The 12826-nt window shown below is 36.6% G+C and overlaps 1 protein-coding gene across 1 annotated transcript; it reads left to right on the top strand.

Annotated features, from left to right (window-relative positions):
• The first annotated feature begins 7571 nt into the window (after positions 1–7571).
• Positions 7572–12826, top strand: LOC115448223 (elongation of very long chain fatty acids protein 7). The gene is made up of 6 exons (XM_030175579.2): positions 7572–7774; positions 9174–9364; positions 10129–10266; positions 11074–11179; positions 11768–11904; positions 12323–12826. Exons 1-6 carry the CDS (start codon positions 7717–7719, stop codon positions 12755–12757), a joined length of 1065 nt encoding a protein of 354 aa, XP_030031439.2. The 5' UTR covers positions 7572–7716; the 3' UTR covers positions 12758–12826.

Raw genomic sequence — 12826 nt, 5'->3', positions numbered from 1 at the left:
TTGTCTATTCAACTTCGCAGGAATGCCCACGTCCTTTCTCTCCACTATAATATTTTGTTCAATCCTCTTACTCCTTCTTAACTTAAATCTAAATTCCTCTTTCTTCACGGCTCACATGATAAGTTGCTCAGATCATCAGAGAACTTGAAATTGAAGAAGTTTGTAAATGCTACTGTATTTATGGAGAAATCCTTCACTGTTGTTACTGTTAGGTTATGGAATGCATTGCCAGTAGCAATAAGAGACGCTCAGTCACTAATAATTTTAAAAGGATGTTAATGAGCATTTCCTTACCCACTAACATCAATCGTATACATTGACAAGCATTTGTTACTCATTTATTTATGTAATTCATATTAAATAGGTGTATTATACGAATGTATGTATATATTGTCTGTAAATTATTTATATTAGCGTATGTATATATTTGTATAGGATGTTATATATCTTATTTTTAATTCTATTATTATTTTTACCTACGCCCTAAATTTCCCTTTCAACTATTTTTATCATTTTCATCCAATGGTTGTCTGGTAGAAATCGCCTCGAGCGATAAGACCGCCAATTGTCCCGACGAGGTTTATACTATTTCCATCATATATATACATATTTGTTTGTTTTTAACACTTATGGTGTACAAAAAAAATATAAATAAATAAAATAAAACTTGTATAGCGCTACTTTGAAAGTATTGAATGCAATATGAAGTTCATTGTTTCTTTATACTATTCATGGTAGTTTATTTGCATTTAGTTATTGTAACGGTGTATTAGGTATGTTCCTTGTATGTAAATTAAGGGTGCGTGTCCATATAGTCAAAATAATGTTGGCTGATAATGAAAAGTTAGCCCTTTATTTGTTTTGCTTTCTTGGTATTTTGATAGAAGACATTCATTCAAGAAAAACTATGTCACAGATATTTATGATTGCTAAAATCCTGAAATTGTATTAGCAAACATTTGCATTTCTTCCATACATTCATCATCATTTCAGCCGGGAATCGTCCACTGCTGGACATAGGTCTCCCCCATTGAGCGCCACAGGGACCGGTTCTGGGCCGCCCTCGTCCATCCTATCATTCCATACATTCATATTAAAACTTGAAACAATCATGGGAAGGTTAAAAGTAAAAGGTGATCTTGAATCTCAATTTTTGGGGTGAGGGACGCCTTTCGACTGATATTTTAAGAATAAGTAATTAATAATACCATATATGTCGAAGCGAAGACATGTCGTGCACTAGCAACGAACCCCCCACTTTCCAAGCCATGTTCCATCGCAATGACTTCGTGAGATGATAATGAATCTTATTAAGGAACATCGCAATGATTTTTCTGGAAGATAATGGATCTTGCTAATATTATGGATGCGAAAGTTTGTTAAAATTTTAACATGTTTGTTATAAGAAAATAAAGCCATATCTGAACAGATATGGATGCGATTTTGTACACGGTTAAACCGTGGCTATTTTTATCGCGGCAATTAATCTCATAGGAAATAATCAAATCTTTTAAATAGGTGGCGCTGGGTTCTTACAGTTTTTTATGGCCTTTTGTAGCAGGAAGAGCGTTTTTCGCGAAGCCATGAGCACCTAGTCATGTTATATTGTACCTTTTAAAAGCATCGTGCTCATCATCCTAATAAATTCGTTCTAAGGACTGAACAGCTCATATTTATCATATTTTGAGTGCCATTAGAAGTCTACAGTTAGATTCTTACCACAATCTATAAAATACGTCGAATCTCTTGATCTTTGTGGTAGCAATATGACAAAATAACGTTTCTACGACTTATGACTTTTTTATAAATAAATGGTTTTATATTTATTTATCCCTTTGAATCGAGTGGAAGTCACTGTTATTCTTATAATGCGGCCATGCATATATATGAAAGCGCAGGAGGGCCTTCATCCGAATTCATTATTACACTGATACACTGCTTGTAGCGATTCGTCGCAACCGTGGTGCGCTGGCCGTTCTGTACCACCAAAAATACAAGCAAAGATGGTCGGCCCCGCTACCGTCGACACGACGCTCCGCTAGAGTGACTGCCGGTGTCACTCTTGACGTTGTCTTTTATGAGACGCGCCGTCACGGCCAGACTGACATACGACCGTCCTCGGGCGTCTGTAAGTTTCTGAAACCAAAGAAGTTCTCAATCACCGCTCGTCCATCCAATAAAGGAACTAGGAACTTTGTAAATGAAATATGATTATCGACATCAAATGCAATGCTATTTAGATTTAGACACGTTACGACTTGGACCGGACGAGTGCATCCCTTCAACCAACCTTTCCAGGTGTGGCCCGGACGACACTGTCCTTTCGACCAGCCGAAATCACACATACCATCTGGAGCAAGTGAGTGCATCCCTTCAACCAACCTTTCCAGGTGTGGCCCGGACGACACTTCTTGACCAGGATAAACTCTACATCTGGATGAGACTAGTGAATCCCTTCAGAAAAATGGATGTCACTATCTTAACCAGGATAAACTCTACATCTGGATGAGAATAGTGAATCCTTTCGAAGAAATGGATGTCACTATCTTAACCAGGATAAACTCTACATCTGGATGAGAATAGTGAATCCTTTCGAAGAAATGGATGTCACTATCTCAGCCAGGATCGACTACAAAGTGAATTAATGATAACACACCTAAGACACCACTTCTTCATCCCATATGACCTCATCCGAATGTACACTAAGAGTGTCTGAACCAGCTGTGAGAGTACGGGAATCGGCGGACATTGTATCCGAGCACACGGTCAAGGTGTCATAGTTATTTGGAATTAAAGTATCACCCTGATCTGGTGTAGTTACGTTTACTAGATCAACTGACGCTTCATCGTCTGTCGCCGTCTCGGCCTCGTCACAGTTCAAAAGATTTGTTGTAATTTCAAGTAAACCATCGTGACCCTGAGGCACTGAGCGTAAATTCTCGTGGGCATACTTATATACTCGATGAGAACCGACTAAGCTTTTTTAATTCATACCGGTCGTTGTCTAGTACCGCAGTTACAATAAATGGACCTCTAAATTTTCTATCCAATTTAGTTTGGTTTCGTTCGCTATTTTTAAGAAATACGAAATCACCCTTGTAGAACTGTTTTATTATTGCTCGACCTCTATTAAAACGGCGTGCCTCAGACCTTGCTGCTTTTTTGAATATTCGTAGACGCTGCGTCCCGAATAGTGTCGAGATCTAAACGTTCTTGCTGACCATGGGCTTCAGAGTTTAGTTTTGACATGCCCAATGACTGAGCGCGAATCCCTAACATAAGTTCAGTAGGTGAATATTTAGTCACGGTAGATTTAGTACTGTTGAGTGCGAGTTGGATATTTCCTAGTTCATCACGCCACGTCTTATTGGGGTCGTTCTCAACAATAGTTAACAAACTTTTAAGAGTGCGCATAACCCTTTCTACCTGCCCATTTGCTCTACTGGAACCCGTCGCGATAAAGTGAAGTTGAATCTTATGCTGAGCGCAAAACTCTTAAAATCAGAGCTGATATAGCAACGACCTTGATCAGCAATTATTCGCTTAGGTACCCCAAAAAGACAAACTGCTTTGCGAAGAGCGTGTATCGCGCTTTTGGCGTCAAGAGAAGAAGTATGTTCTAATAGAACATATTTGGTGAAACCATCGATAATCACTGAGCAGTATTCCTTTCGGTCGCTCTTCCCGCTGAGCTTTCCCGTAAAATCTATATGGATGGTATGCCACGGCACTGGTACTTTAGGAATTGAGTGAAGTTGAATGGGTTGAGCTCCCGATGGACCCTTCGACGCTTTGCAAATAATACACGAATCTACAAATTTACGCACGCATTTCGACATCTGTGGAAACCAGTATTATTCATACAGTTTATCTACTGTTTTGTCTTTGCCTAGATGCTGGATTTCATTATGGGTATGATTAATTAATGTCCAAATTAAGGACCGCGGCACTACTGGCAACCAAGAAACTACTTTATTTCGACAGATTTTTCTATAAAGAATACCTTCTCTAACATCATATGACTGAGCTATTGAATCGGGAAAACTATGATCATTATGTTTCGTGATAAGATCTTGTATCTCACTATCACGTTTTTGTTCGACGGAAAGCCAATCTTGATGAAGCTCAACATATTGAACTTTCTTTGTCAATGAGTTCTCGCTTACTATGTCAACATTATTAGGTACAGGATTTCGCGAAAGGTAATCGGCGTGTTCCATACACCGCCCCTCACGATATATAATTTCAAAATCATACGCCTGCAAAACAGCCCACCACCTATGAACGCGGGGCGTAAGATCTTTTTTTGACTTTGAAGCCTTAAGTGAGTTACAATCCGTAAAAACTAAGAAATGTTTACCGTAAAGATAATGCCGGAAGTGTTCTACCGCTCGCACAACCGCTAACGTCTCCAGTTCGTACGAATGGTAACGTGATTCCGCTTCTGACGTACGTCGCCTATAATACTCCACGACATGAGGAAGATTATTTTTCTTTTGAATAAGGATCGCCCCGTAACCTTCAGAACTCGCATCCGTGTGCAATTCTACTGGTAGCTCGGGATCAAAAATAGTTAATACCGGTTCGGATGTTAGAATACGTATTATAGCAGTACGTATTTGCTCATACTTCTGAGTCCAAGCAATTGGTCCTTTTAGTTTCGTTAAGGGATACAACGGTCCCACAATACGGGTAAAACCGGGGATAAATTTTCTAAAATATGAAGCAAGACCGAGAAACTGTCTGACATGAGTAGCCGTTTTTGGTTGAGGAGAATCTGCTAACGCCAGTATTTTACGAGAATTCGGTCTTATTTCACCGGACTGAAGTGAATATCCCAAATAGTCTATTTTACGTTTCATAAACTTACATTTTTGGAGATTGAATGTGAACCCCGCTTTAGTTAACGCGCCTAATACCTTATCTAAGCGCTGCAAACCTTCAACTATGTCAGCAGAATAGCACAAAACGTCATCCATATATATCAAAGGTTTATCTTTAAGATGACTCAGGGCTCGAGTGATGCACCTCTGATATACAGACGGAGCATTTCGTAAACCAAAAGGCATTGCAAGGTACTCATATTGCCCTTCGGGCGTGACAAATGCTGTTTTCTCCACTGAATCAGGGTGCACCACTATCTGATGAAATCCTGATGCCATGTCTAACGACGAGAAAATGCTGGCCCCGGCAAGCTGATCGATTTGTCCTCAATACGCGGCAAAGGATAGTGCTCAGGCTGTGTATTGGAGTTCAACTCTCGATAGTCAACACACATCCTATATGAGTTATCCTTTTTCGCAACTAATAATATTGGGCTAGCAAAGGGGGAGGTACTTTCGCGAATCACCCGAGCATCGAGTAATTCTTGGATCTTTTCTCTAACTATCAACTTTTCAGCGGGGGCTAATCTATATGGACACCGCTGTACAATTTTAGTTGGGTCTATTAGATTAATCTCACATTCCCCTGTTGAAACCCGGCGAGAGGGAATACCGACAGCGAAATAGTCGGAATATTTGTTTAGTAACAACATAAGCGATTTTTTATCATTTCCTTGTAAATCCGTGTCAATTTTCATAACGTCCAACTTATTCGACTTTAGGTCACAATAGTTACTTTTTTTTATTGAAAAGAAAATAAGATTATCATGGTCAATCCTAACGCACAACCCTTGGTCAAAAATATCCCTTCCAATTATAATTGGATCGGAAATATGAGTATCAGGGACCACATGAAAAAGTAAGCTAACTGTAATTTCATCGATTGTCACACAGCTTTGGACCTGGGTGGTGCATTGGATATCATCACCGCCTATGCCACTAAGATAAACAAGACTTTTAAGCTCAGTACCCAGAAGCCAAGTACAAAGAACAAGATGAACCACTATCAAATAGAAAGGAGACGGTCTCACCCGATGACGTCCTTAGGGTACCTCTGGAGGGCCTGTGCTCGCATTGTTGGACTTCCTTGACTGTGGCTGCACTACTATTCTTCTTATTCAGACAGGCCGTCGCCACATGGCCAAGCTGTCCACAGGCGTAGCAAGTAACAGCTGGCTTCTTTTCCACTAAACGTGATGAACTTGAAGGCTCTTGAGTTTTCGTTTCCCTATCATTGCGTCGTTTTCGACACTCTGCTATACGATGTCCATTCAATCCGCAGTAATGACACTTGCCAGAGAACTTCTCAACCAATCGAACTCGCTTGGCTTCAGGTTCTTGAGCTTCGGCATCCAAGCGTTCTCTTCAGTGATATTCCACCAAGGATGCGGAATAATAGGGCACGGCTCGTGATTGTCTGTGCATTTAGTTCACGACGTATCATGTTATCTTTTTGACACAGTACCGAAATTACAAATCCAGTTATTACTTCTTCAGACATCTTAGTATTAGGTATCTTTTCGATAAGATTCCATAAACGTAGAGCTGATTCGGACGCTGTCTCATTAGCGCTTATTTTAAATCGCAACACATCGTCGAAATAGTCTTGGATAAGTTTGGGTTTTGAAAATCTGGCTATTAAAATCTCTTTGACTGAACTCCAAGTGATTTCTTCCAAATTTAGCTTAGCTATGCATGCACCAGCACGACCTTTTAGCGCTCCTGTTAAGGCTATTAATAGGTCAACCCCTTCCAAGCCTTTATTTGTCACAATGATCTCCGTTACTTTACACCAGTCATCAATATCTGACTCAGAATCATCCGGATCAAACTTTAAAAGTGGTGAACGATTAGTACTCACGGTTGGCGTTTGTGGAATAGCCAAAACCCGAGAAAGCAACCTTTCCATGTTACTCAATAGTTTTTCAGCGTGTGACGTATCCGACAATTTTTCTTCATTTTGCATTCCGTTCGATCCCACTTCTGATGAAAGCGCAGGAGGGCCTTCATCCGAATTCATTATTACACTGATACACTGCTTGTAGCGATTCGTCGCAACCGTGGTGCGCTGGCCGTTCTGTACCACCAAAAATACAAGCAAAGATGGTCGGCCCCGCTACCGTCGACACGACGCTCCGCTAGAGTGACTGCCGGTGTCACTCTTGACGTTGTCTTTTATGAGACGCGCCGTCATATAGTATTTTTTATTAAATAAAAAATAACCACAATTTATGTATTGCTATTCGCCTTTTATAGGGGCACTTCTAAGTGATCAAATATTACTTATACTTTTACTTGTTATAACTTATTATGCTTGAAGTCTATTGAAGTCTGTTAAACCCAAAACCAAGACATATTGTAGTGGGAGCATTTGGAGGAAGTTCTCGAAAATTAACCGAACTCAAAAAATTATAGACATCGACCTACAATTCGCAAAGCAATCAGTGTTAATACATAAAAAACTACAAACACACGAACCTATTAAGTTTTTAGAAGTCGGTTAAAAATAGCATTGAAGTAATCAGTTTCTGCCAAATCTGCATTGGTCAATACTTCGGACAATACCTGCTTTGTTATATATTTCAACATGCAGAAAGGACCCTTTATTTTAACAATGACAATGCTATATAATGTTAATGCAAATTGCATTAATAGATACAATCAGTTCCAATTAATGAATGTAACGAATGTGGTTAGTCATACATTAGTTTCTGTAACGATTGGTTTAAAATTAAATAAAATCTAATAAAAATATTTTTTTAAATAATTATTTTATGAAACGTAGATCGGATTTGTAAAATATTGAAGGAGTAAGCAAAGTGACAAAGACAAGATGTTAATCCTAAGAAAGTGTGGGGAGTTATATAAATTACTATTTAATGATATTGTTGGTAAGTTATGTTTGGTTGTTTATTGTTTATAGCTAAAAGTATGAATGAAAAACGCACAGCTCACTTGATTGTTTTAATCTATACTTATAATAAATCTGTAGAGAGGTCAATTCTGTACATGAAATATATTTCCAAAATAACTATCAGGGGGTGATTAGGGATCGATACTGATGCCAAAAATGCAATTAGTAAAATTTTTGTCTGTCTGTCTGTCTGTCTGTCTGTCTGTATAACCGTTATAGAAACAAAAACTACTCGACGGATTTTAACGAAACTTGGTACAATTATTTGTCATACTCCTGTGCTGGTTATAGTATACTTTTCATCACGCTACAATTAATAGGAGCAGAGCAGTGAAGGGAAATGTTGGGAAAACGGGAGAAGTTACTCCATTTTTAAGCTTCCGTCGCGTGTGCTACCTTAATGGTTAAAGCTACACAGAAATCATGTATGACGAAAATGTTCTCCTTAAAATTATGTAAAAAATATCCTACGACAGCATATGTCTATCTTTTATGGTTGACTCACAATAACACGTGTAACTCCCGTTAGCTTAGCAGTTCGAAGCTTTCTTATTATATTTGTCTACTCTTACGTTTATAACACTCTCAGTCATCCCTAATTAAAAAAGTTAACATTATTAAATATTCCATAAAAAAGAATCATAGAAATCGGTATAGAAACACCAAAGTTATACATGATATGCTAATAATAAGCCATCACGCGTGAATACTGAATCCCATCATCAGACCCTGACCGGACAATCGGACCACCTGCATACCACCATACATTAAAAAAACATCCCGACAAATTGAGCACCTCCTCCATTTTTAAAGTCCGAAATCCACGCGGGCGAAGCTGCGAGCGGAAGCTAGTTTTAAAATATAAGTAGAAAGTCAATACAATCCTAAATGATGATTAATAATACAGTAAGTAAAACGCAGTTATGTTATCGTTGTAATTACACGATTAATGTGTTAATCAAAAATTGCATAACCACATTTTTAATAATATAATTCACGGTTCCTTATAAAGATCACCGAAACGAACACACTGACTAAACTGAGAATTAAAAATAATTATAATACTAACTAAATTGCAATCAAATATATACTTAACAATATTTCTTAGTTTGATATGGAAATCCTACTAATTTTACCTAGCTGTTAATTTAAAATTGAAAATCAAACAAAATTACTAATAGTAAAGATAAATAATCCCTGGCACAAAAACCCTCCAAAAAGTAAAATAAGAATAAAATGCATTCGTCCTTTAAATTTTCATAAGTACAGATTAATATTTTCACCCAAGCGTCATCGCGTGCGTCGTGGGGCCACTAATCAGACCTATGTCCCTAATTTAAAATTTAAAGCCTACAAGTTCTATAATATTATTTCAGATCCCAGGACAATGCCATGGTTTTTAGTTGCGAGACCGTATCAGATAGGAACTTTACTGGGTCTATATCTTATGTTTGTATTAAAATGGGGCCCGAAATGGATGAAACATCGCCCTGCGTTCAACTTGGACAAAGTGCTCATAGTATATAACGCGGCGCAAATTGTAGCCTGTCTTTACATTTTTGTTAATGTGAGTATTTTTTAACTAATGGCCGATGGGGCAAGAGGGTGGGAGGGGTAGGGCCATGTTCAAGAGTGAACATCTGCTGATGATGATGAAGTATTTATTTCTTGCTTCGACTTATCGACGTACAATTGCTTCGGTGGCGTAGTTATATTGCGTATGCGGTACGACACTGCTCTTATGCCCCGGGTTCGAATCCCAGTGTTTAAATTTTATTGGTCAGTATCACATGGAGTTTGAAATTTATGCCCGATATGGCGATAGACTGGTCACCTATGTGGGCGTCTGGGAGCCTTCTGCCTACCCCTTCGGCAGTAAAGGCATAATACTTATGTGTTTATTTTTGTTTTATATAATTTAATTTACTCATTAGTTTATAGATGCCTATTATAGTTTTTTTCGAAGGTTCGTATTTAGAAAAATGTATTCTTATTCCAATAAATCAGTAGAGAGAAACTAGACTCGGATCAGCGAGTACGCGTGGCTCTTAATTACGTTTAACAAATATTGTAACGAATATTGTATTTAAAAGAAAAAAATACTTTTAGAAAATATCTTTTTTTTATTGCCTTGAAGGCAAACGAGAGTAAGAAGTCTTCCTGATGATAAGCAGCATCTGCTACCCATAGACTAATGCAACGGCAGAAGCACAGTCAAGCCGTTGCCTACCTTCACTATACAAAATATGCAAAGCTATGCATGTTCACGCTTCTGACTGCCAATAACTATATAATTATTCAACCTTTACATAACCTTTTATTATTTTCTAGTCTATATACCTCGCGTGGGGCTGGAAATACAAATGGATTTGTGAACCTGTCGACTATTCAAACACACAAGAAGCAATATATATTGCTTGGATTTGTTATTTATATTTCCTGTTGAAAGTTGCCGATCTCTTAGACACGGTGAGTTAAACCACGAGTTAATTGGTAAATATTATGACGTCATTTGCATGTTTCTGCTACTATTTAAACATTATTTCATTGCAAAATTAAGATATTGCACATAATTTTCATATTAGAGTATTACTCATAAATGTACGTAACGAAATAGATTTTACGAATTATCATGTTTTTTTTTTGTTTCATTCTAATTTTTTGTCTTAATACGTCATTTTTATATATTATGTGATACAATGAATGTATTAAAAAAACAACAGATAAGACAGCAAATGTCGTATAAATATTTCACAAAACCTATTTCGGTGCAGGCACATTTATTTTGAGGAATACTCATTATGAAGAATATTACAATTGCGAACCAGATCAAACGTATTTATAGTTTCTGATATTTTTATTTGACAAACAATAATTATCAGACATTGTACAATGCATAGTTAAAAATCTTGAACACATTGTCCTCTTTACTTTCAATTGAATGAAAGCAATTCGCCGAAAATTCAAAAGTTTAATAATTAATTAATTTTGACTTTAAGATAACAACTTAAATTTAGTATGATAAATTTGTTAACTGATAGTGTTTTATAATTATTGAAACTCTCCAAAAAATATAATTAGAATTGAATTTAGATTTTAAAGGAAGTTAAAGATCATTAACCTCGCTCCCTTCGCAATCAAGACGCGCCATTAATTGTTTTGTACGTAAAGTAAAATTCAAATAAAAGTATTTAGCTATTCTGTAAGCAGCCGCGCTAAATTTGAATTCAATAGAATTTCACTAGAATATTTATAATAAATAAATTAACTCCGCAGGTATTTTTCGTGTTACGCAAGAAATTCAACCAGGTAACATTCCTGCATATTTATCATCATACTGGCATGGTGTTGTTAACTTGGGGAAACAGCAATTATTTGGCAGGTATTGTATCGTTATATATTATAAAAAATCACACACACCTACACATACTCACGCCTTTCTTCCTTCTTCCCCAAAGGTGTAGGCAGAGGCGCAACAATTGCACCTTTCGCTATATTTAGGTATATATTATTCGCTTATTCCGACCCATGATGTGATGTCAGGCAAGCCTATCGCCATTTTAAGCACATCTTCCATATTAAATGCTGATACTGATTTATCATTCTTTTATAATATACTTAATAATATCAGGTCTGTTTATATATGTAGTGTTATATACTGTCTATTATTATTACACAAACACATCACGCATTTATCCCCGAAGGGATATACAGAGTCGTAACTAGGACAACTATACTATACCACTGCTAGGCATGGGCTTCCTACTACTGAGAGAGATTAGCGCTTAGTCCACCACGCAGACCTAGTGCAGATTGCCATACATCACAAACCCTCAAAATTCTTTTATAGAAGTACGCATATATGCAAGTTTCGTCGCGATGATTACCTTCACTATTAAATAAATCGATTATTCTTTTGTCTAATGTAAATACCAGGAATGTTAACATTGCATTGTATTTTAAATTATAGGTGGACATGGAACATTTATAGGTGTAATTAATTCGTTCGTGCATGTAATAATGTACTCATATTATCTACTGACTGTCATCAAGCCGAGTGCTAAACAGTCATTCTGGTGGAAGAAATACATAACCCAACTGCAGATTGTAAGTAAAATTAATTTAAATTCTGTAATTATTTATTATACAATAAATAATATATATAATTATATTATATAGGTATAGTAACATTGACTTTTCGGACGTCCTGCTCCTCAGACCGCCCCGTGACCACGACGGCTGTAGTATTCGGAACGTCGGCAAAATTGATTTATTTCGATGTCTTACAACCACGTAAACATAAAAAATCATTCTGTAATTATTTGTTGACTTGATGTATTCTTATAGTTTTATAACCGTAAGTTCGCAGTCACAAAATTAATTCTCTATCTTCGTAACAATACCTTTATTTTAATCCATTATAGTTATTATTCATATGGAGTGTCGGTTTGAATCTTAATGTGGGGACAGAATTAGATTATTCAGACTTTATATAGGCAATAAACTTTTTTTTTTCTTTTTCCAGCTTCAATTCTTCTGGTGCGTAGTCCACATGGCCATAATAGTCTTCAAGCCTGATTGTGCCTACCCCCGATGGACAAGCGCTTTATTCCTTCCTCAAAATGTGTTCATGCTTATTCTCTTCATTGATTTCTACATCAAAAATTATATTAGGAAACCTAAAGATAAAAGGCAAATAGAAAATAATTGTAATGGATCTCCTAAATATAACGCAGATAAAAATAATATTATAGACCGCTTTCATAGCACAAGCGATAATTTGAAATACAAAAACGAATTTATACTTTTAAAAAGAGGTAAAGAGAGTAATTTTTATAATGCTTTAAATTCTACTGAAAAAGGAACTATTATATACAGCCAAAATAGTTATTTTACTGATGAATCCTCAAATGACATATATGATGAAAATTGTGAAGATACAGGCGAAAAAGTTGGATAATTTTTTTTTATATTTTTTCCAATATTAAATACTTATTAGATTATTTGTTTAAAGATAAAAATATTTAAT

The sequence above is a fragment of the Manduca sexta genome, chromosome 26 (genome assembly GCF_014839805.1).
Source record: "Manduca sexta isolate Smith_Timp_Sample1 chromosome 26, JHU_Msex_v1.0, whole genome shotgun sequence".
Lineage (NCBI taxonomy): Eukaryota > Metazoa > Arthropoda > Insecta > Lepidoptera > Sphingidae > Manduca > Manduca sexta.
Note: the sequence above shows the minus strand (reverse complement) of the source record. Positions and strands in the feature narration are given on the sequence as shown.